This window comes from Balaenoptera ricei, chromosome 15, assembly GCF_028023285.1.
Source record: "Balaenoptera ricei isolate mBalRic1 chromosome 15, mBalRic1.hap2, whole genome shotgun sequence".
Classification (NCBI taxonomy): Eukaryota; Metazoa; Chordata; class Mammalia; order Artiodactyla; family Balaenopteridae; genus Balaenoptera; species Balaenoptera ricei.
In genome coordinates, this window is record NC_082653.1 from 24,626,570 (window position 1) to 24,652,342 (window position 25,773).

Sequence of the window (25,773 nt, forward strand, 5' to 3'; positions counted from 1 at the left end):
TACACAAATATTCATAGCAGCATTATTCATAATAGTGAATGGTGGAAACAACCCAAATGTGTATTAACTGATGAATGAATGAATGAATATGGTATTTCCATACAAAGGGATATTATTTGGTAATTTGAAAAATGAAGTACTAGCCGTGCTCCGCAACAAGAGGCCGCGACAGTGAGAGGCCCGCGCACCGCGATGAAGAGTGGCCCCTGCTCGCCGCAACTGGAGAAAGCCCTCGCGCAGAAACGAAGACCCAACACAGCCAAAAATTAATTAATTAATTAATTAATTAAAAAAAAAAATGAAGTACTGTGAACTTGCTATAACACCTTGGAGAAATGAAGCTAAGTGAAAGAAGCCAGTCACAAAAGGCCACTTATTGTATGGTTCTTATTGTATGAGGTATCTAGAATAGACCAGTGTTCCTTGACCTAGTCTAAAACTCTGTCGTTTAATGGTGGGGAGGAGTAACCCATTAAATTAATGACAGAGCATTTTAGCAAAATTGTTCATAGTACTCAAATGAAGATGATGGTGACTGATAATAGTTTATCTTTATTTTGTACCTTACCTTCCTTTTGAATAATCATTTTTTAAAAATAACATTTGGTGCTAATCATTTATAACAATTATTTAGACTTAGCCCTATGTTTAACTGATTTCATGTCTTCCTTCCTATTCTCAAGGTCTTTGTTTTTGGTTAATTATTATTCAGATAATATTTTTGTGAAAAGTACGTAATTGGTATACATCTGAAAGTGTCATTATATTGATTTCACACTGAATGACAACTTGGTGGGGGAGGGAGCAGAATTATTAGGTCACATTATTTTTTCCACTGTTAATTCTTTAATATTTTGCCATTAGCTTGTGGTCTTGCAAAGCAAAACTCTGTGGCCAGACCGAATTTTGGTCCTCTGTGTATGACTTGTTTTTTCCTTCTTGAGTGATTTGGGGCATTTTCTTTATCCTTGAAATCTGAAAATTTCACTAGAACAAATCCAGTTGTCACTATCTTTTTAGTAATTTTGCCTGGTCTTTTGTAAGCTCTTTAGAGCTGGAGATGCAGAAGATTCTTTGACTCAGGAAAGTTTACATTTCCTTTTTAAAAAATCTTTAATTATTATTTCTTTCCATTTGTTTCAGGGATAACAAATTATTTGAAGTTTATTTCTCTCTTCTCTCCTTGTCAGTCCTCTCTCATACTTTTCATTACTTTGTCCTTTCTTTCTCCATTCTGGAAGAACTTCTCAAATTTGTTGTCTCCACATTTCTAATTAAGTATTCTGCTCTTTACTTTTTCTAGTTAAGATTTGAATTCTGTTACAGCATATTTGTAACTTTTTACCTTTCTTTTCCCCCTGTCTTATTTCTGCCTGCATCTCAACTAGTTCTTTTCATTTCTGCCTGTGAACTTTGAGCTCTTATTTCAGTGTGTTTTATCAAATTTGTTGAGAGTAATGTAGTTGATTTCTAGAATTTAACCTGTTGCTCCTTATATATTCATTTTCTGAATTACAGATGCAGAGTTTCTCTTCTTTTATGTTACAGAATGTTTTTCTATCTCTCCCCTCAATTATTCTTCCTTGAATAAGGAGAGGGGTATACAGGTCTAGTATGTGTCAAATTGGGTAGACAGTTTCCTTCGTTGGCTATTTGGTAGCTGTAGGAATTCTCCTATCAGATGTTAAACTAAAGGACTAACTGATGCACATAGTTTCTGAATACTTTCTAGTGTCCAGCAGTCATTTATGTGTTTCCTGCTGGATTGAGTAGGGGAAATCCCGTCCTCTGACCTGGTAATTTGACTTTGGAAAAGAGGATTTGTTTTTTGATCATTTGAAGCCTAGGCTGCAAATAACTGTGATTTCCAGAATGTAATGCTCCCAGGGCTTTTGCTCTCTCAGCCCTTCCTGAAATTGCTTTCAAATCTCAGGGTGTATATACTACTTTGTATGTTATAGAATCTGAAGTAGAGAAGGAAGGCTGTGGGCATGTAATAGCCCTGACCATACTAAGTGAGTCTCTCACAGTAAGGTGATGTGACTTACCACTGCCATTGCTGCCTCTGGAGAAAGCTGTTTTGGAGCAGGTAGTTGGAGGAGGTTAGTTAAAAATCTGTTACCTTCCCTGCTGGCTCTACTGTATCTAAAGCCCCATTCCTGCCTGCTCTTTGGCAGAAAAGTCATCTATGAGTCCAACAGTTCTTTGAGCAGCAGTCTTAGTTTCCAGTGCTGTTGATAACTTTGACTCTTAGTGTTTCCTTAAGTATATCAATGAAAAATTAGGGTGGAGGTGATGATAGAGATGAACCAGGCATTGTTAGGTAGCTTCCATTTTAGCTCCCAGCTTGGTGTTAACTTTTTGAAAGAAGGAAGATGAGAGAAGAGTGTGGAGAATAGCCACTAATGGAAGAAGGAAGAGTTAAAGATCTTGTACCAGATGAGTTCCAGTTTCTCAGGGAAATATGAAAACATTGAAATCAAAGAGCCAAGGTTTAAAATAGTCTTGGTTAGTCTTTGTTTTAAAGTCTGTTTTGTTTGATACAAGTATTGCTACCCCAGCTTTCTTTTTGTTTCCATTTGCAAGGAATACCTTATTTCATCCCCTCGTGTTCAGTCTGTGTGTGTCTTTAGATGGTGAGTCTCTTGTAGGCAGTATGTATACGGGTGTTGTTTTGTATCTATTCAGCCACTCTTTGTCTCTTGAGCATTTAGTCCATTTACATTTAATCATTAATAGTATGTACTTACTGCCATTTTGTTAATTGTTTTCTGGTTGTTTCTATAGTTCTTTTTAGTTCCTTTCTTCTTTATTTTGCTCTCTTCCCTTGTGATTTGATGACTATCTTCAGTGTTATGTTTGGATTCCTTTCTATTTTGTATGTATATATTATAGATTTTTGTTTTATGGTTACCATGAGGTTCATATACAGCTATATATGTGCGTGTGCATTATTTTAAGTTCAAACGCATTCTAACAACCCTGCACTTTTACTCCCCCACAACCATGTTTAATGTTTTGGCATCATATTTTACCTCTTTTTGTTTTGTGTATCCCTTAACTACTTATTGTGGATAGAGATGATTTTACTACTATTACCTTTTAACCTTCATACTAGCTTTATAAGTGGTTGTTCTACCTTTACTGTATATTTTCCTTTACAAATGAGGGGGTTTTGTTGTTGTTGTTTTGTTTTTTTGCCACGCCACACAGCTTATGGGATCTTATTAGTTTGCTGACCAGGGATCGAACCCGTGCATTCTGCAGTGGAGGCATGGAGTCCTAACCACTGGACCATCAGGGAATTCCCCATAATTTTGATATTTCTAGTTGTGGTCTTTTCTTTTCCTTTTAGAGGAGTCCTTTTAACATTTCTTGTAAAGCCGGTTTAGTGGTGCTAAACTTTTAGCTTTTGCTTATCTGCAAAGCTGTTTATCTCTCCTTCAAATCTGAATGGTAGCCTTGCTGGGTAGACTATTCTTGGTTGTAGGTTTTTTTTCCTTTCATCACTTTGATTATATCATGCCACTTGCTTCTGGCCTGTATAGTTTCTGCTGAAAAGTCAGCTCATGGTCCTATGAGAGTTCCTTTGTATGTAACTAATTGTTTTTTCTCTTGCTGCTTTTTTTTCTTTTTTTTGGCCATGCAGTGTGGCTTGCGGAATCTCAGTTCCCCAACCAGGGATTGAACCCTGGCCACGGCAGTGAAAGAGCCAAATCCTAACCACTAGACCACCAGGGAACTCCCGACTCTTGCTGCTTTTAAGATTCTCTCTTTATCTTTAATTTTTGGCATTTTAATTATAATTTGTCTTGGTGTGGACCTCTTTGGGTTCATCTTGTTTGGGACTGTGTACTTCCTAGATGTGGATGTCTGTGTCCTTTCCCAGGTTAGGGAAGTTTTCAACTATTATTTTTCAAATAAATTCTCTACCCCTTTCTGTCTTCTCCTTCTTGGGCCTCTAAACTGCGAATGTTAATATGCTTGAAGTTTTCCCAGAGGTCTCTCAAGCTAGCCTCATTTTTCTAAATTCTTTTTTCTGTTCAGCTTGTATAATTTCCACTACTCTGACTTCCAGTTTGCTCATCCATTCCTCTGTATCATCTGATCTACTGTTGATTACGTCTGGTGTATTTTTTCAGTTATTGTGTCCTTCAGCTCTGTTTGGTTCTTCTTTATATTTTCTGACTCTGTTAAATTTCTCACTTTGTTCATTCATTCTCCCAAGTTTGTTGAGCATCTTATGATCATTACCTTGCACTCTTTGTCAGGTAGATTGCTTATCTCCACTTGGTTTAGTTCTTCTTCTTTGGTTTTGTCTTGTTCCTTTGTTTGGAATATATTCCTCTATTTCCTTGTTTTGCCTAAATTTCTGTTTATTTCTATGTATTAGGTAGGTCAGTTACATTTCCCAATTTTGGAGACATGGCCTTATGTAGGAGATGTCCTATGGGGCCCAGCAGCATACTACCCTCTGGTCACTAGAGCTATATACTCTTGGGGTGCCCACTGTGTGGGCTGTGTGGGTCATTCTTTTGTGGCAGGGCCAAGTACTGTGGGCATGCTGGTAGGCAGGGCTGGCTCCCAACCAGGTCGTGCCTCATGGGGTGGCTGCAAACCCACTGGTGGTGGGGCTGGGTCCTGGTGCAACTGGCTACAGGGCCCCAGGGGTCTCTGGGCTGGTGTTGGCCCATGGGTGGGAGGGGCCAGATCCCTAGGGGGCTGAGGCTGGTATTGGCCCGCTGGTGGGTGGGAAAGCCCCTGGCACTAATAGGCTAAAGGGAATATTCCAAAATGGCTCTTGCCAGCACCAGTGTCCTCATGGTAAAACAATCTCCCCCATATGGCTGCTGCCAATGTCTGTGTCCCCAGGTCGTGCCCCAGTTGATGCCTACCTCTCCAGGAGGCTGTCCAAGATTAGCAAGTGGTTCTGACCCAGGCTCCTTTCAAGTTACTGCCTCTGTGCTTGGAGAGCATGTGAGATTTGGCATGCACCCTTTAAGAGCAGAGTCTCTGTTTCCTATAGCTTTCTAGCTCTTCTGTCCATAAGCCCTGCTGGCCTTCAAAGCCAGGTATCCTGGGGGCTCATTTTCCCGGTGCAGAATCCCTGGGCTGGGGATCCTGATGTGTCTTTAACCCCTCGCTCCTTGGGGAGAACCTATGCAATTGTGATTATCTTCTCCTTTGTGGGTTGCCTACCTGAGGGTATGGGTTGTTTTTTTTTGTTGTTTTTTTAATAGCTCTTTAGTGGAGTATAATAGCTTCACAATACTGTGTTAGTTTCTGTTGTACAACAAAGTGAATCAGCCATATGCATACACATGTCCCCATATCCCCTCCCTCTTGAGCCTCCCTCCCATCCTCCCTATCCCACACCTCTAGGTCATCGCAAAGCACCGAGCTGATCTCCCTGTGCTATGCTTCTGCTTCCCACCAGCCAACTATTTTACATTTGGTAGTGTATATATGCCGATGCTACTCTCACTTCGCCCCAGCTTCGCCCTCCCACCCCATGTCATCAAGTCCATTCTCTGTGTCTACCTCTTTATTCCTGCCCTGCAACTAGGTTCACCAGTACCATTTTTTTTTTAGATTCCATATATATGCGTTAGCATACAATATTTGTTTTTCTGACTGACTTCACTCTGTATGACAGACTCTAGATCCATCCACATCACTACAAACAACTCAATTTTGTTTCTTTTTATGGCTGAGTAATATTTCATTGTATATATGTGGCACATCTTCTTTATCCATTCATCTGTCGATGGACACTTAGGTTGTTTCCATGTCCTGGCTATTGTAAATAGTGCTGCAATGAACATTGGGGTGCATGTCTCTTTTTGAATTATAGTTTTCTCAGGGTATGTGCCCGGTAGTGGGATTGCTGGGTCATATGGTAGTTCTATTTTTAGTTTTTTAAGGAACCTCCATACTGTTCTCCACAGTGGCTGTATCAATTTACATTCCCACCAACAGTGCAGGAGGGTTCCCTTTTCTCCACACCCTCTCCAGCATTTATTGTTTCTAGCTTTTTTGATAATGGACATTCTGTCTGGCATGAGGTGATACCTCATTGTAGTTTTGATTTGCATTTCTCTAATAATTAGTGATGTTGAGCATCTTTTCATGTGCCTCTTGGCCATCTGTATGTCTTCCTTGGTGAAATGTCTGTTTAGGTCTTTCGCCCATTTTTTAACTGAATTGTTTGTTTTTTTGATATTGAGCTCCATGAGCTGTTTGTATATTTTGGAGATTAATCCTTTGTTGTTTCATTTGCAAATATTTTCTCCCATTCAGAGGGTTGTCTTTTTGTCTTGTTTATGGTTTCCTTTGCTATGCAAAACCTTTTAAGTTTAATTAAGTCCATTTATTTATTTTTGTTTTTATTTCCGTTATTCTAGGAGGTGGGTCAAAAAAGATCTTGCTGTGGTTTATGTCAGAGTGTTTTTCATATGTTTTCTTCTAAAAGTTTTGTAGTGTCTGGTCTTACATTTAAGTCTTTAATGCATTTGGAGTTTATTTTTGTGTATGGTGTCAGGTAGTGTTCTAATTTCATTCTTTTACATGTAGCTGTCCAGTTTTCCCAGCACCACTTATTGAAGAGGCTGTCTTTTCTCCATTGTATATTCTTGCCTTCTTTGTCATAAATTAGGTTCCCATATGTGCGTGGGTTTATCTCTGGGCATTCTATCATGTACCATTGATCTATATTTCTGTTTCTGTGCCAGTACCATACTGTCTTGATTACTCTAGCTTTTTGGTATAGTTTGAAGTTGGGGAGCCTGATTTCTCCAACTCCGTTTTTCTTTCTCAAGACTGCTTTGGCTATTCGGGGTCTTTTGTGTTTCCATATGAATTGTAACATTTTTTTATTCTAATTCTGTGAAGAATGCCATTGCTAGTTTGATAGGGATTGCATTGCATTTGATAGGGATTGAATCTGTAGATTGCTTTGGGTAGTATAGTCATTTTCACAATATTGATTATTCCGATCCAAGAACATGGTATATTTCTCCATCTGTTTATGTCATCTTTGATTTCTTTCATCAGTGTTTTATAGTTTTCTGAGTATAAGTTTTTCTCCTCCTTAGGCAGGTTTATTCCTAGGCATTTTATTATTTTTTTTTTACAGTGGTAAATGGGAGTGTTTCCTTAATTTCTCTTTCTCATTTTTCGTTGTTGGTGTATAGGAATGCCAGAGATTTCTGTGCATTAATTTTGTATCCTGCAACCTTACCAGATTCATTGGTTAGTTCTAGTAGTTTTCTGGTGGCATCTTTAGGATTTTCTATGCATAGTAGCATGTCATCAGCAAACAGTGACAGTTTTACTTCTTCTTTTCCATTTTGTATTCCTTTTATTTCTTTTTCTTCTCTGATTGCCATGGCTAGGACTTCCAAAACTATGTTGAATAAGAGTGGTGAGAGTGGACATCCTTGTCTTGTTCCTGATCTTAGTGAAAATGCTTTCAGTTTTTCAACATTGAGTATGATGCTTGCTGTGGGTTTGTCATATATGGCCTTTATTATGTTGAGGTAGGTTCCCTCTGTGCCCACTTTCTGGACAGTTTTTATCATAAATGGATGTTGAATTTTGTGAAAAGCTTTTTCTGCATCTCTTGAGATGATCATATGGTTTTTATTCCTTAATTTGTTAATGTGGTGTATCACATTGATTGATTTGTGTATATTGAAGAATCCTTGCATCCCTGGGATAAATCCCCCTTGATCATGGTGTATGATCCTTTTAATGTGCTATTGAATTCTGTTTGCTAGTATTTTGTTCAGGATTTTTGCATCTGTGTTCATCAGTGATATTGGTCTATAATTTTCTTTTTTGTGATATTTTTTTCTGGTTTTGGTATCAAGGTGATGGTGGCTTCGTAGAATGAATTTGGGAGTGTTTCTCCCTCTGCAAGTTTTTGGAAGAGTTTGAGAAGGATAGGTGTTAGCTCTTCTCTAAATGTTTGACAGAATTCACCTGTGAAGCCATCTGGTCCTGGACTTTTGTTTGTTGGAAGATTTTTAATTATGGTTTCAATTTAATTACTTGTGATAGGTCTGTTTATATTTTCTAATTCTTCCTGGTTCAGTCTTGGAAAATTGTACCTTTCCAAGAATTTGTCCGTTTCTTCATGGTTGTCCATTTTATTGGCATATAGTTGTTTGTAGTAGTCTCTTACAATCCTTTGAATTTCTGCAACGTCAGTTGTGATTTCTCCTTTTTCATTTCTAATTTTATTGATTTGCGTACTCCCTTTTTTTCTGATGAGTCTGGCTAAGGGTTTATCCATCTTGCTTATCTTCTCAAAGAACCAGCTTTTAGTTTTATTGGTCTTTGCTATTGTTTTCTTCATTTCTATTTCATTTATTTCCTCTCCGATCTTTATGATTTCTTTCCTTCTACTGACTTTGGGTTTTCTTTGTTCTTCTTCCTCTAGTTGTTTTAAGTGTAGGGTTAGATTGTTTATTTGAGATTTTTCTGTTTCTTGAGGTGAGATTGAATTGCTATAAACTTCCCTCTTAGAACTACTTTTGCTGCATCCCATAGGTTTTGGGTCATCGTGTTTTCGTTGTCATTTGTTGCTATGTATTTTTTTACTTCTTCTTTGATTTTTTCAGTGATCTCTTGGTTATTTAGTAGCGCACTGTTTAGCCTCCATGTATTTGTGTTTTTTACAGTTTTATTCCTGTAATTGATTTCCAGTCTCATAGTGTTGTGGTCAGAAAAGATGCTTGATATTTCAGTTTTCTTAAATTTTCCAAGGCTTGATTTGTGACCCAAGATGTGATGTATCCTGGAGAGTGTTCTGTGTGCACTTGAGAAGAAAGTGTATTCTGCCACTTTTGGGTGGAATGTTCTGTAAATATTAATTAGATCTATCTGGTCTATTGTGTCATTTAAAGCTTGAGTTTCCTTATTTATTTTCTGTTTGGATGATCTGTCCATTGGTTTAAGTGGGGTTTTAAAGTCCCCTACTATTACTGTGTTACTGTTGATTTCTCCTTTCATGGTTGTTAGCATTTGCTTTATGTATTGAGGTGCTCCTATGTTGGGTGCATAAACATTTATAATTGTTATATCTTCTTCTTGGATTGATGCTTTGATCATTATGTAGAGTCCCTCCTTGTCTCTTGTAACAGTCTTTATTTCAAAGTCTATTTTATCTGATACAAGTATTGCTACTCCAGCTTTCTTCTGATTTCCATTTGCATGGAATATATTTTTCCATCTCTTCACATTGTCATGTGAAGGGCATTGTCATATTTACATAGATCGACATGAGCAAAAGCTTGAGCAAAATAGTCTCTTGTCCTTTTAATTCCTTTGTTTCTGTGGCTGTTTTCTTCTTTTATTTTTTTAATTTTATTTATTTATTTATTTATTTATGGCTGTGTTGGGACTTCGTTTCTGTGCAAGGGCTTTCTCTAGTTGCGGCAAGCGGGGGCCACTCTTCATCGCAGTGCGCGGGCCTCTCACTATCGCGGCCTCTCTTGTTGCGGAGCACAGGCTCCAGACGTGCAGGCTCAGTAGTTGTGGCTCACGGGCCTAGTCTCTCCGCGGTATGTGGGATCTTCCCAGACCAGGGCTTGAACCCGTGTCCCCTGCATTGGCAGGCAGATTCTCAACCACTGCGCCACCAGGGAAGCCCAGCTATTTTCTTCTTATTTCTTATTTTATATATTTGGACTTTTCCCTTTTTATTTACTAGATTAACTGGTGGTTTAACTATTTCAGTCTTTATGTGTCCCTAGGTCTGAAGTGGGTCTCTTGTAGACAGCATATATATGGGTCTTGTTTTTGTTTTTTTGGTTTTTTAAATGCTCTTTATCTCACATCTACTTCCTTAACTTTTTTTTTTTAATTATTTATTCATTTATTTATCTATTTATTTATGGCTATGTTGGGTCTTCGTTTCTGTGTGAGGGCTTTCTCCAGCTGCGGCAAGTGGGGGCCACTCTTCATTGCGGTGCGCGGGCCTCTCACCATCACGGCCTCTCTTTGCGGAGCACAGGCTCCAGACACGCAGGCTCAGCCTCGTGGGCCCAGCTGCTCCTCGGCATGCGGGATCCTCCCAGACCAGGGCTCGAACCCGCATCTCCTGCACCGGCAGGCAGACTCTCAACCACTGCACCACCAGGGAAGCCCGGGTCTTGTTTTTTTCTCCGTTCAGCCAGTCTTTGTCTTTTGGTTGGGCATTTAATCCATTTACATTCAAGGTTATTATCGATATGTGTGTTCCTATTACCATTTTCTTAATTGTTTTGGGTTTGTTTTTGTGGATCTTTTTCTTCTCTTGTGTTTCCTGCTTAGAGAAGTTTCTTTAGCATTTGTTGTAAAGCTAGTTTGGTGGTGCTGAATTCTCTTAATTTTTGCTTGTTTGAAAAGCTTTTGACTTCTCCATCAAATCTGAATGAGATCCTTGCTGGGTAGAGTAATCTTGGTTGTAGGTTTTTCCTCTTTCATCACTTTAAATGTATCCTGCCGCTCCCTTCTGGCCTGCAGAGTTTCCACTGAAAAATCAGCTGATAACCTTATGGGAATTCCTTTGTATGTTATTTTTTGTTTTTCCCTTGCTGTTTTTAATATTTTTTCTTTGAATTTAATTTTTGTTAGTTTGATTAATATGTGTCTTGGTGTGTTTCCTAGGGTTTATCCTGTATGGGACTCTCTGTGCTTCCTGGACTTGGGTGACTATTTCCTTTCCCACATTAGGGAAGTTTTCAACTATAATCTCTTCAAATATTTTCTCAGACCGTTTCTTTTTCTCTTCTTCTGGGACCCCTATAATTCCAGTGTTGGTGCGTTTAGTGTTGTCCCAGAGACAGTTCGTTTCATTCATTTTTCTTTATTCTGCTTCAATTCGTTTCATTCATTTTTCTTTATTCTGCTCCTTGGCAGTTATTTCCACCATTTTGTTTTCCAGCTCACTTATTCGTTCTTCTGCCTCAGTTATTCTGTTTTGATTCCTTCTAGTGTATTTTTCATTTCACTTATTGTGTTGTTCATCTCTGTTTGTTTGTTCTTTAGTTCTTCTAGATCTTTGTTAAACATTTCTTGTATTTTCTCAATCCGTGCTTCCATTCTATTTCCAAGATTCTGTATCATCTTTACTATCATTACTCTGAATTCTTTTTCAGGTAGATTGCCTATTTCCTCTTCATTTATTTGGTCTTGTAGATTTTTACCTTGCTCCTTCATCTGTGACATACTTTTTGCCGTCTGATTTTTTCTTTTTTTTTGAGAGATTGTGCTCCTGTTTTACTTGTTTGGCCTGAGGCTTCCAACACTGGAGTTTGTAGGCTATTGGGTAGAGCTGCGTCTTGGTGCTGAGATGAGGACCTCTGTGAGACCTCACTCTGATGAATATTCCCTGGGGTCTGAGGTTCTCTGTTAGTCCAGTGGTTCAGACTCGGAGCTCCCATCGCAGGAGCTTCCACCCAACACCAGGCTCGTGAACGAAGATCCCGCAAGCTGGTTCACTCGGGTTCCTCCTGTCTCCTTGGGTGTTAGAGTCCCCCACCAGTAGCCAGCAGGCACCCTAGTTGTGGGGAGATGCTAACTTTGTGTCTTCCCACACCGCCATCTTGACTCCGCCTCGGGGTATGGGTTTTGACTATACCATGTCTCTGTCCCTCCTACCCACCTTATTGTGGTTCCTTCTTTTTATATTTAGTTGTGGAAAATCTTTTCTGCTAGTCTTCAGGTCATTCTTATAGAGAGTTGCTCTGTATTAGTTGCAATTTTGGTATTCCTGTGGGAGGAGGTAAGCTCAGGGTCTTCCAGAAACTGCCATCTTGGTCACACCCTCTAACTTCTTCCCAGCTTTAGATGACAGATGCCTCTAATCTTTCTCCATTAAGCAAGCTGCTGACTTTTCGGCTGAAAAGATATATTTTGTCATGTTAAGGAAATGCTAGTATATTTCTATATATTTGAGGGTTTTTGTTTTGTTTTGTTTTTTTAATCAAGAAGCGTTGTTTTACTTCATAAGAATTGGGAAGTTTTCTTTTTGCTCTGGAATAGTTTTAGGTATTATCCTCTTTCTACAGGGTTAATAGTGTTTCATTAAATCTGTGTGTGGTGCTTTTGGGGGCATTGTCATATTTACATAGATTGACCTGAGCAAAAGCTTGAGCAAAATAGTCTCTTGTCCTTTTAATTCCTTTGTTTCTGTGGCTGTTTTCTTCTTATTTCTTATTTTATATATTTGGACTTTTCCATTTTTTTTTTTAATTAAAATATATTTATTTATTTATTTATTTTTGGCTGTGTTGGGTCTTCGTTTTTGTGCAAGGGCTTTCTCTAGTTGTGGCAAGCGGGGGCCACTCTTCATCGCGGTGCGCGGGCCTCTCACTGTCGCGGCCTCTCTTGTTGTGGAGCACAGGCTCCAGACACGCAGGCTCAGTAGTTGTGGCTCACGGGCCTAGGTGCTCCGTGGCATGTGGGATCTTCCCAGACCAGGGCTCGAACCCGTGTCCCCTGCATTGGCAGGCAGATTCTCAACCACTGTGCCACCAGGGAAGCCCTGGACTTTTCCATTTTTACTTACTAGACTAACTGGTGGTTTAACTATTTTATTGATTTCTTTCCCCCAGTGTACCAGTGTTCTAATTTGTCTATGCTACTGGTTTTCTGATTAATTTGTTTTTATCTGTATTCCTTCATTTTGCTTCCTTTCAGTTCACTTTATTGGTTTTTTTCCCCTAACTTTTTTAGTCAAATGTGTAACTCTTTTTTTTTTTTCCCTGATATAGGTGTTCATGGCTGTGTGAATTTTCCTCTCTACTGGTTCGGCTGTATTCTTTAGGTTCCAATATGTAGTAGTCTCCTTATTTCTAGAAATTTTGCAGTTTTGGTTTCTTTTTTAACCCAAATCCAAGGGTTTTGTTGTTGTTTTAAGGTGAAAAGGCCTTTGTTTCTTTATTTTATTTTAAATTTATAATTTTGGTACATTGTCACCAGAGGTTTTGACTGTCCTATTGTTACTTTTGGATTTATTGAGATTTTCTTTATGGCTTTTTTTTTTTTTTTGGCTGTGTTGGGTCTTCCTTGCAGTGCACGGACTTTCTCTAGTTGCAGTGAGCGGGGGCTACTGTCCGTTGCGGTGCGTGGGCTTCTCATTGTCTTGGCTTCTCTTGTTGCAGAGCACGGGCTCTAGGGGCACGTGGGCTTAGTTGCTCCGTGGAATGGGAGATCCTCCCGGGCCAGGGATTGAACCCATGTCCCCTGCATTGGCAGGCGGATTCTTAACCAATGCGCCACCAGGGAAGCCTCTTTATGGCCTTTCTTAAAGGTTAATTTTTATTAATGTTCATGTGGAGACTTATAAACTGGCTTTTTCTTGAATTAAAAAATAGTTAAGAGATAGGTATTTCTCTAATAATTATTAATACCTAGTACATATATCCATCTAAAGTTTTGAGATTATAAAATCAATATTTGGCAATAATGTAAAACTATAGCAGCCCAGTTAAAGACATTGTAGACTGATATTTTCTTATTAAGAGGGAAATTTTTTCTGATGCATGCCAAAATTATGCAGTTTCCATGCATAATTTCTATGTGTACAATAAAGAATACTTTAGAACCTGAACTGAAAATTTAATGAAAAATAAAATGTATAGCTATTATAGATAAAGTAGGAAAAAACTAAAATCTTTGGAATATCTTTATGGAGTTTAAATACAAAATTTGAAATTCTGTTAGAAGAAGTAGGTCTTGTATTTAGTGTATGTACAAAATATTTTTATTTTGGCTCCAGGCATTTGCGAACAGTGTGCCATGATGTTAATTCATTTTAATTTGACAGATTTATTTATTTTAGGCTTATATATATATATTTATATATATTTTTAATTGAAGTATAGTTGATTTACTATGTTGTGTTAGTTTCAGGTGTTAGTTTCACAGCACAGTGATTCATATATACATATATATATATATTCTTTTTCAAATTCTTTTCCCTTATAGGTTATTACAAAATATTGAGTATAGTTCCCTGTCTTTGTAGGTCTTTGTTGGTTATCTATTTTACAATATATATAGTGGTGTGTATATGTTAATCCCAAACTCCTAATTTATCCCTCGTCTCCTTCCCCCTTTGGTAACCATAAGTTTGTTTTCTATGTCTATGAATCTCTTTCTGTTTTGTAAATAAGTTCATTTGTATCTTTTTTTTTTTAATTTAGATTCCACATATAAGCAATATCATATGATATTGGTCTTTTCTCTGGCTTACTTCAGATAATCTCTAGGTCCATCCATGTAGCTGCAGGTGGCATTATTTCATTCTTTTTTATAGCTGAGTAGTATTCCACTGTGTGTGTATATGTGTATGTATGTAAATATACACACACACAGATGCACCACATCTTCTTTATCCATTCATCTGTCGATGGACATTTAGGTTGCTTCCATGTCTTGGCTATTGTAAATAGTGCTGCAGTGAATATTGGGGTGCATGTATCATTTCAAATTATAGTTTTGTCCGGATATATGCCCAGCAGTGGGATTGCAGATAACTCTAGTTTTAAGGAACCCATATTGTTCTCCATAGTGGCTGTACCAATTTACATTCCCACCAACAGTGTAGGAAGGTTCCTTTTTCTCCACACCCTCTCCAGCATTTATTATTTGTAGACTTTTTGATGATGGCCATTCTGACCAGAGTGAGGTGATACCGCATGGTAGTTTTGATTTGCATTTCTCTAATAATAAGTGATGTTGAACATTTTTTCATGTGCTTTTTGGCCATCTGTATGTCTTCTTTGGAGAAATGTCTATTTAGATCTTCTGCTTTTTTTTTTTTTTTTTTTGAAATAAAAAGATGTTTAATTTTAGGTTGTCTACTTAACAATTCAAACTTAGAAGTTAAACAAAACAATAAAAACAAGGTCCAAACTCTATAAATATAAACCTAGATGGTTTTGAAAGGAAATATACCCAAATATCAGTAGTGATCATCTGAGTTTTGGGATTACAGTTGATTTTATTCTTTAAAAATATTCTGTATTTTTAAAGATCTCTATAAAAGTTATATATTCTTTTATAACTAGAAAAAAACCAATAAATTGTATTTTATCAAACAATTTCTCATTGAGTAAGCTTTTTAATGTTGACTTCTACCTCAATAAGTTTTAGGAAAACATGAAAAGACCTTTGGACCTTTGTTCTTTCAGCTCTCTGCTAGGTGTTTTCACAAACTATATCTCATTTAATCCTCACAGCACCCTCATGAGATTGTTACTTCCCATTTTACAGATGAAAAATATGAGGCTCAGAGAGGTTAAGCAATATATCTAAGCCCTTTCAGATAAGCAGTGATTCAGCTGCCCACTGGCTAACTGGTAATTCCAATCCAGATCTGTTGAACCTTGAAATTTATACACTGCTGAGTGTCACACTGCATACACTGCATACATTAAAATTTTGAATTTTGAAAGTGAAAATTATCAGTCATGTTAATTAAAATAATCATTGCTATACTGAAGTCTATATGATTTGTGAATATTGTTTCCCAATATTCTTTTCACTTTCTTTTTTTTTTCACACACACACACTGTATTTTATTTTTACAAGAGATAAACTGACACCACGCATTGTACATGGATGACCACAACAAAAGCAACAGTGATTGCAATTACCAAACACGAAACACACTCATACTATGTCATAATATTGACATTCAGTCCAGTAATCCTCCACTGTAACAGCTCCTTTACTTTGCAGTGAAAGTTGATTTGTATATTTTTTGCCTCTGAGTCCTTGTGGGATTTTTTTTTTGTTTATTCAAACAGAAAGTCACAAAAATTATAATCATCCTCATCAGTTCACTCAGTCCCATGTAATTAATTTTTTTTTCATCTTGATCTTTTGTTAGCACTTTTATGAATTCATCAGTTTTCCATTAGAGTTCTGCAAATGCTTATTCATTCAGTTCGGCAGTATAGTCAGTTACCAGAAACCTGTACTTGTCAGAGTCTTTTCCATGAATTCCTTGAAGATGAAACCCTTTTGTAGGAACATTTTTGCGAAAGCATCAGAGTACACCCAGAACTGTCTGTAAATGACAAAAGACTTAAAAATGACCACGGTTAAAGATTTGATGAAAGTTCATAATAATGCAATTGACAAGGAAATTTAGTTATTTCTGAGATATACATTTTAAAGTAATAACTAGAATTATGACTTACAACATTATACCAGAACATATAAGATTTTTGGAAATTTCATGTAGTGTCTGAAACATTTATATTAACATATTTCCATACAAATAACCCAAAGAAAGTTTAGTATTGTTTTTTTGTTTGTTTGTTTGTTTATACTGCAGGTTCTTATTAGTCATCAATTTTATACACATCAGTGTATACATGTCAATCCCAGTCGCCCAATTCAGATCTTCTGCCTATTTTTTGATTGGGTTGTTTGTTTTTTTGTTAAGTTGTATGAGTTGTTTTTATATTTTGGAAATTAATCCCTTGTCAGTCACATCGTTTGCAAATACTTTCTCCCATTCTGTATGTTGTCTTTTGTTTACAGTTTCCTTTGCTGTGCAAAAGGTTTTAAGTTTAATTTGGTTCCATTCGTTTATTTTTATTTCCGTTACTCTAGGAGACGAATCTGAAAAGATATTGCTGTGATTTATGTCAAAGAGTGTTCTAATTTGACAGATTTAGAAATGAATATATAGGGAGGGCTCTAAGGCTTAGGGTCCCAGTTTCATGATTCTGGTATATGTCCCTTAGTTTTGCTTCTGTATTCTTTGAATTGCTTGGTGATGAGTGCTTTAAGATCTCAGAAAAAAAAAAAATTCTTTGCAGATTTAATGAAAACCCTATTTTAACATTGTCTGAAGATGTCTAAGTTGACTTGATAAATTGTGATATTTGCATTCTGATGCAAGGATGGGTCACCTCTGTAATTTCTGTATAATATTGTACTTTTATTTTTCCTTTTTTTTTTTTTTTTTTTTTTTAGAATTTTTATTTGGCTGCTACCTTAAAATACAAGCCCTAAAAATGCCAGCTTGTTTGGACTTAGAAGATGACCTGGATAAATGATAAAAATTAATAAGAAAGACATTTTGGTGAGTGAAACCTTATGTGAGAGTGAGTATGGCTCAGCTTAATTCCAAGCAGTGGAATGACACTACCAAAGTTACATTGCAAAAATTCTCTAAGTTTGAGTGTCTTCTGTTTCTCTGGGATTAAGACCTTGGTCTCTTTTTTTTGTTGTTTTCTCTCTCAGGGAGTCCACAGAGCTCCCAAGAGGCACATCATAAGACTTAAATGCATTTTAAATACCTGGTCTTCTCCAACACTACACCAAACCCAGTGTAGTTTACTGGGGCCTGGTGTTCTATCAGTCAATCTTGTGAGTCATGATTTAGATCTTCGGCCTATTTTTTGATTGGGTTGTTTGTTTTTTTGTTATTGAGTTGTATGAGTTGTTTTTATATTTTGGAAATTAATCCCTTGTCAGTCACATCGTTTGCAAATAGAAATTAGAAAAATTGAAATTAGAAATTGAAAACTGATGGCCTGTGGGCCATATGCAGCTGCAGTGTGTTTCATTTGGCCCATATTTTCCAGAAATGTAAAATCAATTTTAAAATTTGGAGATTTTACTAAATATATGGATTTTAGTCTATTCTTAAAATTCAGAATGTTAGTCCTGGGCCTGCACAACACCTTCTCTCCCTCCAGAAAGGAATAATAAAGTGGAGCAGAGTAGCAGCTGCTGAGCATAGATGGGTATGCGAGTTTCCTATTGCCCAAACCATTCATACAGTATGTGCAAATGCATTTAATATTCAGTGTTCTTCTCTTATTTACTTTATGTGCCTGACTCCTGTAGGTATATGAATTTGTGATTTCTGAGGTGCATGATAGCATCTTGTCTTTTTGCTCAAATGGCAGATAATCTGAATAGTCTGTGACAATCTTTTAACCATTATTAACATAGGAATCTGAATATATATAAATATACATATAAAATATATATTTAAATCTGGAAAGACTGGTGTAAGTAATTAAATATATGTAATATATATGATATAAATTTATATATTTATAAATATATATGTTCAAATATGTTTATTTTTAAAACATACTGTGATTTGGAAGATGTTCATAGATAAGCTTCTTAGCATTCCTGATGTCTGGCAGAGTTTTACCATGGAGCAGTACTATGTTTCTGGTATGCTTGCTTTTTCCGTTTTTTTTTTTTGGCCACACCACATGGCATGTGGGATCTTCCCCCACCAGGGATTGAACCCGTGCCCCCTGCATTGGGAGCGTGGAGTCTTAACCACTGGACCACCAGGGAAGTCCTCTTTTTCCTTTTTTTTTAAAAAAAAAAACCCAATTAACTCTTTATTATGATCAATTTCAAATATATATAATTTATAGTACAAATAAAAATATAATGAACACCTGTATACTCATCACCTATAATTAGCCATTATTAACATTTTGTTATATTTGATTAATCTGTTTTTTCCTCAATTATTTTCAAGATTAAATTGCAGACATCATGACATTTTACCTCAAAATGCTTCCGTATGCATCTCTTGGGACTTCCCTGGCAGTCCAGTCGTTAAGACTCTGCACTTCCATTGCAGGGGGCACGGGTTTGATCCCTGATCAGGGAACTGAGATCCCTCGTGCCACGTGGCGTGGCCAAAAAAATAAATAAATGCTTCAGTATGCATGTCGTAAGAGACAATAAGAACATTGTCCAAAATAACCACAACACCATTATTATCACACCTAACAAAATTAGTAATAATTCCCTAATTATCCTAAAAATGTGCTTTGCATCTGTTTTTTTCAAACCAATATCCAATAAAGTACTGTACATTGCATTTGATTTTTTAAAAAAATATTTATTTATTTGGCTGCATTGGGTCTTAGTTGCGGCAGGTGGGCTCTTCGTTGTGGCATGGGCTTCTCTCTAGTTGTGGCACGCGGGCTCCAGAGCGCGTGGGCTCAGTTGTTGCAGCACGCACGTGCTCTCTAGCTATGGTGTGCGGGCTCTAGAGTGCACAGACTTAGTTGCCCTGTAGCATGTGGAATCTTAGTTCCCTGACCAGGGATCGAACCCACATCCCCTGCATTGGAAGGTGGATTCTTCAACCGCTGAACTACCAGGGTAGTCCCCACTGCACTTGATTTTTAAGACTCTTAAGTCTCTTTTAATGTAGAACAGTTTTACCCACCCTTTTTTTCCTGTGACCACTGACTTATTGAAGAGGCCAAGCCAATTGTGCTGTAGAAATCCTACACTCTAGATTCATCTGATTATTTCCTCATGGTGTTCTTTAACTTGTTCCTCTGTCTCCTGTTAAAAACTTGGTAGATTCAGGTTAAACATTTTTGGCAGGAATATTTCATAGGTAATGCTGTGCACTTAATAGTGTACATAATTTCTGGTTGTTTCTCTGTTAATGATGCTGAGGTGGATCATTGCGTTCAAGTGGTAGAAGTCAAGTCTTTCCATTGTGAAGTTACTGTTTTCCCTTTGCCAAGCAGCAGATATCTGGGATGATACTTTGACATCGTGTGACTATCCAGAACTCTGTCGAATTTTCACATAGTGTTTTTTCCTTACTGATGATCCTTGCCTGAAATTTTTTTGTTTTATTTTTTTATTTTATTTATTTATTTATTTATGGCTGTGTTGGGTCTTCGTTTCTGTGCGAGGGCTTTCTCTCTAGTTGTGGCAAGTGGGGGCCACTCTTCATCGCGGTGCGCGGGCCTCTCACTATCGCAGCCTCTCCTGTTGCGGAGCACAGGCTCCAGACGCGCAGGCTCAGTAATTGTGGCTCACGGGCCCAGTTGCTCCGCGGCGTGTGGGATCTCCCCAGACCAGGGATCGAACCCGTGTCCCCTGCATTGGCAGGCAGATTCTCAACCACTGCGCCACCAGGGAAGCCCCTGCCTGAATTATTTTATTAGGGATTGCAAAACTGTGGGTTTTCTAATGATACCATCTTTTTATATTTAAGTTGGCATTCTTCCATAAAAAAAGCTTTCCTTTATCACCTGGAGCTCTTTGGCTCCTGAAATGGTTTCATTTGGAAATCTTTTTCATTCTACCTTGGACAAGTAGAATAAATAATATGCTTGCTTTTAAAATTTCTCCTGAATATCATATTTGTTTTTAGATTCTTTATAAAAGATCAAAATAGCCCCAGTAAGAAGTTAAATCAGTAGGTAATCTGGAAATTATGTGGGTGAGCAAGATAACTGGTGGTTAATCTTAGCAAACCCAAAGAAATAGCACACGTTCATGATAGATGACCATAAATAAGCAAATGAGTCTCTTGAGCTAGTCAGCTATACTGTTGGAGAGAGTTTTCACTGAACTACATTTTCACTCAAAGATTACTCCATTATTTTGATAATAATTTTAAGTGGGCATTAATCTCAAAGAATATGTTATCTGGAAGAAGTTTCTTTTTTTTTTTTAAATAAATTTATTTATTTATTTATTTTTGGCTGCGTTGGGTCTTTGTTGCTGCACGCGGGCTTTCTCTAGTTGCGGTGAGCAGGGGCTACTCTTCGTTGCAGTGCATGGGCTTCTCATTTCAGTGGCTTCTCTTGTTGCGGAGAACGGGCTCTAGGGTGCGTGGGCTTCAGTAGTTGTGGCTTGCGGGCTCTAGAGCACAAACTCGGTAGTTGTGGCGCACGGGCTTAGTTGCTCCGCGGCATGTGGGATATTCCCGGACCAGGGCTTGAACCCATGTCCCTGCATTGGCAGGCGGATTCTTAACCACTGCGCCACCAGGGAAGCCTGGAAGAAGTTTCTTTAAAAAAATTTTTTTGTAGGGAAGGCCAGTAATTTTTTTCATAGACTGACTTTCTATTTCTTGTTTTTTTTTTTTAAGCACCTGCATAATGCCCATAGTACTGTTAAACTGGTAATTCCTGAATTTGAATTAGCTGACTTCTTGTCTACCAGTTGAGGGTTTTCCAAATCTGAATACACAGCCTTCGTGGCATGACCAACAACCTCTTCAGAAGACTATCAAAGTGCAGGTTTTTTAGTTGGTTTTCTCCTTTCCAGTTAAAGATTCTTTTGAAAAACGTGTCTTAAATTTTAAATTCCCTTCTTGCAGTTGTTTCAACTTTGGAACAGCTGTTAAATAGCTACAGTTTTTCAGGCATTTTCAGCAGTCAGACTTCTTTCTGCTGAGCAGCAGAGTTTTTTTGTTTTTGTTTTTGGCCTCACCACGCAGCATGCGGGATCTTAGTTCCCCAACCAGAGATTGAACCAGTGGCCCCTGCAGTGGAAGCGTGGAGCACTAACCACTAGACAGCCAGGGAATTTCCAAGCAGCAGCTTTTAAGCTCTAAAAATCTTTTTTTAGTTTTGTTTATTTACCTCTAAAGTTCTTTAATATCTGTAAAATGTAGGTGGCAGTTGACTAATGGCAATGGTATTTATAAAGGATTTTCTGAAAGCTGTTTTTTCTTTTTTTTTTTAAAGCTACTTTCCTTTTTTTTAATTGAATTGTATACTTTATTTTTTTAAATTAATTAATTAATTAATTTTGGCTATTTTGGGTCTTTGTTGCTGCGCGCGGGCTTTCTCTAGTTGGCAGCGAGCAGGGGCTACCCTTCGTTGTGGTGCGGGGGCTTCTCATTGTGGTTGCTTCTCTTGTTGCAGAGCACGGGCTCTAGGCGCGCGGGCTTCAGTAGTTGTGGCTCGCGGGCTCTAGAGTGCAAGCTCAGTAGTTGTGGCACACAGGCTTAGTTGCTCCGCGGCATGTGGGATCTTCCCGGACCAGGGCTCGAACCCGTGTTCCCTGCATTGGCAGGCGGGTTCTTAACCACTGTGCCACCAGGGAAGTCCTGAATGCTGTTTTTTCTTAACCACCCAAATTACACTGTTCCTTTGTAACACCGATGGTACTAGAAAAGGTTATAATTGGCAGACTATAAGACACTCTGCTCAAATGTAAAAGTTTTTTTCCATATTTATTTACAACAGAGGAATTTTCCCCCTTAAAATTGCTTAGGTTTGGTTTTTGAAAAGCCTTTACTCTTGAAGTTTAGTGATTATTTTAAAAAGAAAAGTTAAACAGTTTTTAAAAGTTGATACTTTTTTCTATTTATGCAAGTAGTATAACCATATTACAGCATATTTAGCTTTGCATTTTCCTAATGACTTATAGCGTTTTTGGAAAATAGGAAAAGAAAATTTACCAACAATCTTACCAACCTAGCACAATCACTATTTGCATTTTAGTGGGTTTATTTTCAGTCCTTTTTTCTTATCCATCTTTTAAAAAAAATAGCTGTAATTATGCTTTATATAGGGAATTTTTTTTAATTAGAAGATTTGTGTGAGGTTCTTATGTTTCCATACCATTCTTGCTTAACACAAATGCTGAAAATTAATGTTCATTCATTCACTTTTGGGTTAAGAATGTGATCATCAATCCCAAAGATAATGGAGGAAATGGCCACATGGTGTGGTCTTTAATATTTGTACTCTTTGGTAGGCAACATAACTGAAAATAGCAGAAAATGTGACTTCCCTAGACCTAAAAGTTAAAAAGTAATTTAGTTCTGTCCTAGACATAGTTCTTTGCCTCTGTAAACATGTGCTAACCACTTATTTTCCTTTTGCAAAAGTATTTTAAAATTTTTGTGTCTTTGTTTTGTTTCTGAATCATCATTTTCAGCTATGCGACTATTAATAACCCTTTAAAAGTTGTTTTAAATGGTCCTCATGAAAGACTAGGATTTTAAGTAGTCCTGCAGATGCTCTTAGTTAGGTCAAGTTGTCCTTTGCAGGTTAAAGCGGAGGGCTTTAGAAACCTTGGCTGCTCTGAAGCTTTTGTTAGGACAGGAGTAAGGAGAGTCTTGGGGTCAACCCCAATCTTGCTCTGTGGGGGTCAACCAAAGGCTTATATGAATTAATTCTCAGAAAATACCTACTTTATTTTCTTGTGATTTTTCGTTCCCTTCTGCCCATATTCTAGGCTGACAAAATAAAAGGAATTTTATTTAAAACTGGTATATTTTTATTTCTAGTATCTTTAAGAACTATTATAGAATATCTTAATTAAACTAGCTTATCCTCTCTGTAATTTCTTAATTTTTATAGTACTTCCTTATTACTTGGCAAATAAATTATAGTTTTCATAGAACTATAATTATACATTGTTGACTGTATAATTATGCCTTGTAATGAATGCTTTTTGTATCTTCTGTTTTCAAAGGTTTTTTTATTGTCCACTTGGCATATGCTTCTGGAATAATATTCACCATGGTTTTGGATGACCTTCCAAACTTAGAAGACATCTATACTTCCTTGTGTTCATCAACAGTGGAGGACTCAGAGATGGATTTTGACTCTGGACTAGAAGATGATGACTCAAAAAGTGATAGTATTTTGGAGGATTCCACAATCTTTGTGGCCTTCAAAGGAAATATAGATGATAAAGACTTCAAATGGAAATTGGACACAATATTGGAGAACGTGCCCAATTTGTTACACATGGGTAATTTGCTTTATTTTTCCTTCTTGTTACTCTTTTTGAATTGTCCTTCTATGGTTATCTCGAGTTTTACAAAGTACAACTGTGGTTGTACTAGGTTGAAAGGCTGATTTTAATTGCAAAGTTGGAATTTTAGGATTTTTTTTTTTAATAGAAATTCTGTTGTATTTTTTTAAGTACATGGAGTAACTGAACATAATAAAGCATTACTTAGCATAGTAATCCTTAAATTATCTGTTCTAATGGATAGGAGTAATTCTCAAGACCCAAATTTATTTATTGTTTTTAGCTCTCTGGTCTTTAGTTTCCTTACCTATAAAATGAAGAAGTAAGACTGGATCTTTGAGGTGACTTAAAAGTTACAAAAATTTTTCCTCCATGGTTCTGCTTAAAATGAACTTGAAATTTGTTCTTTTAAATTTTAGGCCAGAGGTTAACCGATAGCCTGCTGTATCCAGTGTGCAGCCATGTGTTATGGCCCACTTTAGTTTTGGGGGTTTGTTTTTTTTTTAATGTTTGAATTTCATTGCCACTGCTTTAAAAAATGAGATATTTTACATTAAAATTCAGATTTTAGATTTGTCTTTAAACAGGAAAGGTCAGATAACATTGAGCTCTCCTATCCCAGGTGGTGCTGAGTAGCACCTGCCACTGAAGGCAGGCCCTCCCTTCACGACTGTCCCATCTGGCCTCTTCACACATTTAGATAACCTGTAGTGGTCTTGTGGGAAGTTGTGCTTGTCAACTTTGGTTTAGATGTTCTCCATCTTTCCTGGGTAGCACAGTTATTTAATCCCTTCAGACATAATACAAAGCCTAGATTTTATCCTTTTATCACAGATCTTGATTTGATTAAGTGCTAACCAACTTTTTAGGTTTGGGGGTCTTATTCATTAGAATTGATGTCAGGAGGAGAGCTGTCTTTTTTTTCAAGGGTCTTTTTTTTACCAGGTTATATAAGACTTCTCTATAGTTCTGGATTATTTAACATAGTATTAGAGACTTTTATGGTGAAAGTTGTAATTATCACCATAATCATGTCATAATATATCATATCTTAAGGGCTAGCTGCACCTGAAATTGTTCATTGCTCACTGCTCTTTTTTTAAAAAATATTTATTTATTTATTTGGCTGTGTTGGGTCTTAGTTGCGGCACGTGGGATCTTCGTTGCGGCATGTGGAATCTTTCGTTGTGGCACATGGACTCTTCGTTGCAGCACGTGGTCTCTCTCTGGTTTTGGCGCTTGGGCTCTAGAGCTCGCAGGCTCAGTAGTTGTGGCACTCAGGCTGTCTAGTTGTGGGGCTCAGGCTCCAGATCACACGGGCTCAGTAGTTGCAGTGCGCGGGCTTAGTTGCCCCACGGCATTTGGGACCTTAGTTCCCCAGCCGGTGATCAAACCTGCATCCCCTGCATTGGAAGGCGGATTCTTAACCACTGGACCACCAGGGAAGTCCTACTCATTGCTCTTAATTATCCACATTTTTTTGTTTTTAAATTGCTGAATTAGTTTATTAATGGCTTTTAAATAAATTAGCAAACTCAGACTTATGGTTATCAGTTATAGTCTTGATCCAAAAAGTATTTTAAGTCAGATGTTCTCAAATATGATGGAAGTTAAAAAAATTTGATAAAATATAACTGTTATAGTTAAAGATTTTTCTGCAGGCTTATCACAAGTAGATAATGTCATAAGCAAATTTAACGTTTGTCTAGACCACGTAAGTATAAGATTCCAGTACTGTTCAGATTGGGGAGAAGCTCTGCAGCATCTATACTCTGTGGTACCAGGATCTCAAGCTCCCTACCTTTTGCTGTTTGGATGCATAAATATCATGGAAAGAAAAATGACCTGAAAAGCAGAGCTGGATTCTGATGCCATGATGCTGCTAGGTAGCCACTGGATTCTGGGCAAATCTCTTAGACTTTCTGGGCTTCAGTTTCCTCACCTATAAAATAGACTTGAACTAAATATTGCATAATCCTTCTTAAATCTCTGTGATTGTATTAACCTTCTGCTCTTAGCAAGTGGTCTCTTTTTTCCACATAAGAACAAGTGGACTCCATGTCTGGATAAATGTATAACGTATAATGGTTTTGGAGGTGGCAGTGGCTTTAGGCAACATGTAGGCACTTTCCCGTATCCATATATATTTCTTATTTTGAGAATAGATATTCCTGTATGACCATTTTCTCAATACTGGAATGTATAATTGAATGGAGGATACAAGAGATTTAATGTAGCTGAGTTTATAAC

The 25,773-nt window shown here is 37.4% G+C and overlaps 1 protein-coding gene across 10 annotated transcripts in view; it reads left to right on the forward strand.

Annotated features, from left to right (window-relative positions):
* The window catches only part of NCOA6 (nuclear receptor coactivator 6), a 100,533-nt gene that overhangs the window by 25,310 nt on the left and 49,450 nt on the right, over positions 1–25,773 (forward strand). For 8 of the 10 annotated variants that reach the window (XM_059895814.1, XM_059895813.1, XM_059895819.1 and 5 more), the window contains 2 exons: positions 16,984–17,092; positions 23,239–23,520. In XM_059895814.1, coding sequence (XP_059751797.1) covers positions 23,286–23,520 — 235 coding nt within the window. In that variant the 5' untranslated portion in view covers positions 16,984–17,092; positions 23,239–23,285. The remainder of the gene's footprint in view (positions 1–16,983; positions 17,093–23,238; positions 23,521–25,773) is intronic. The other 2 variants (XM_059895816.1, XM_059895818.1) reach the window with 1 other exon arrangement.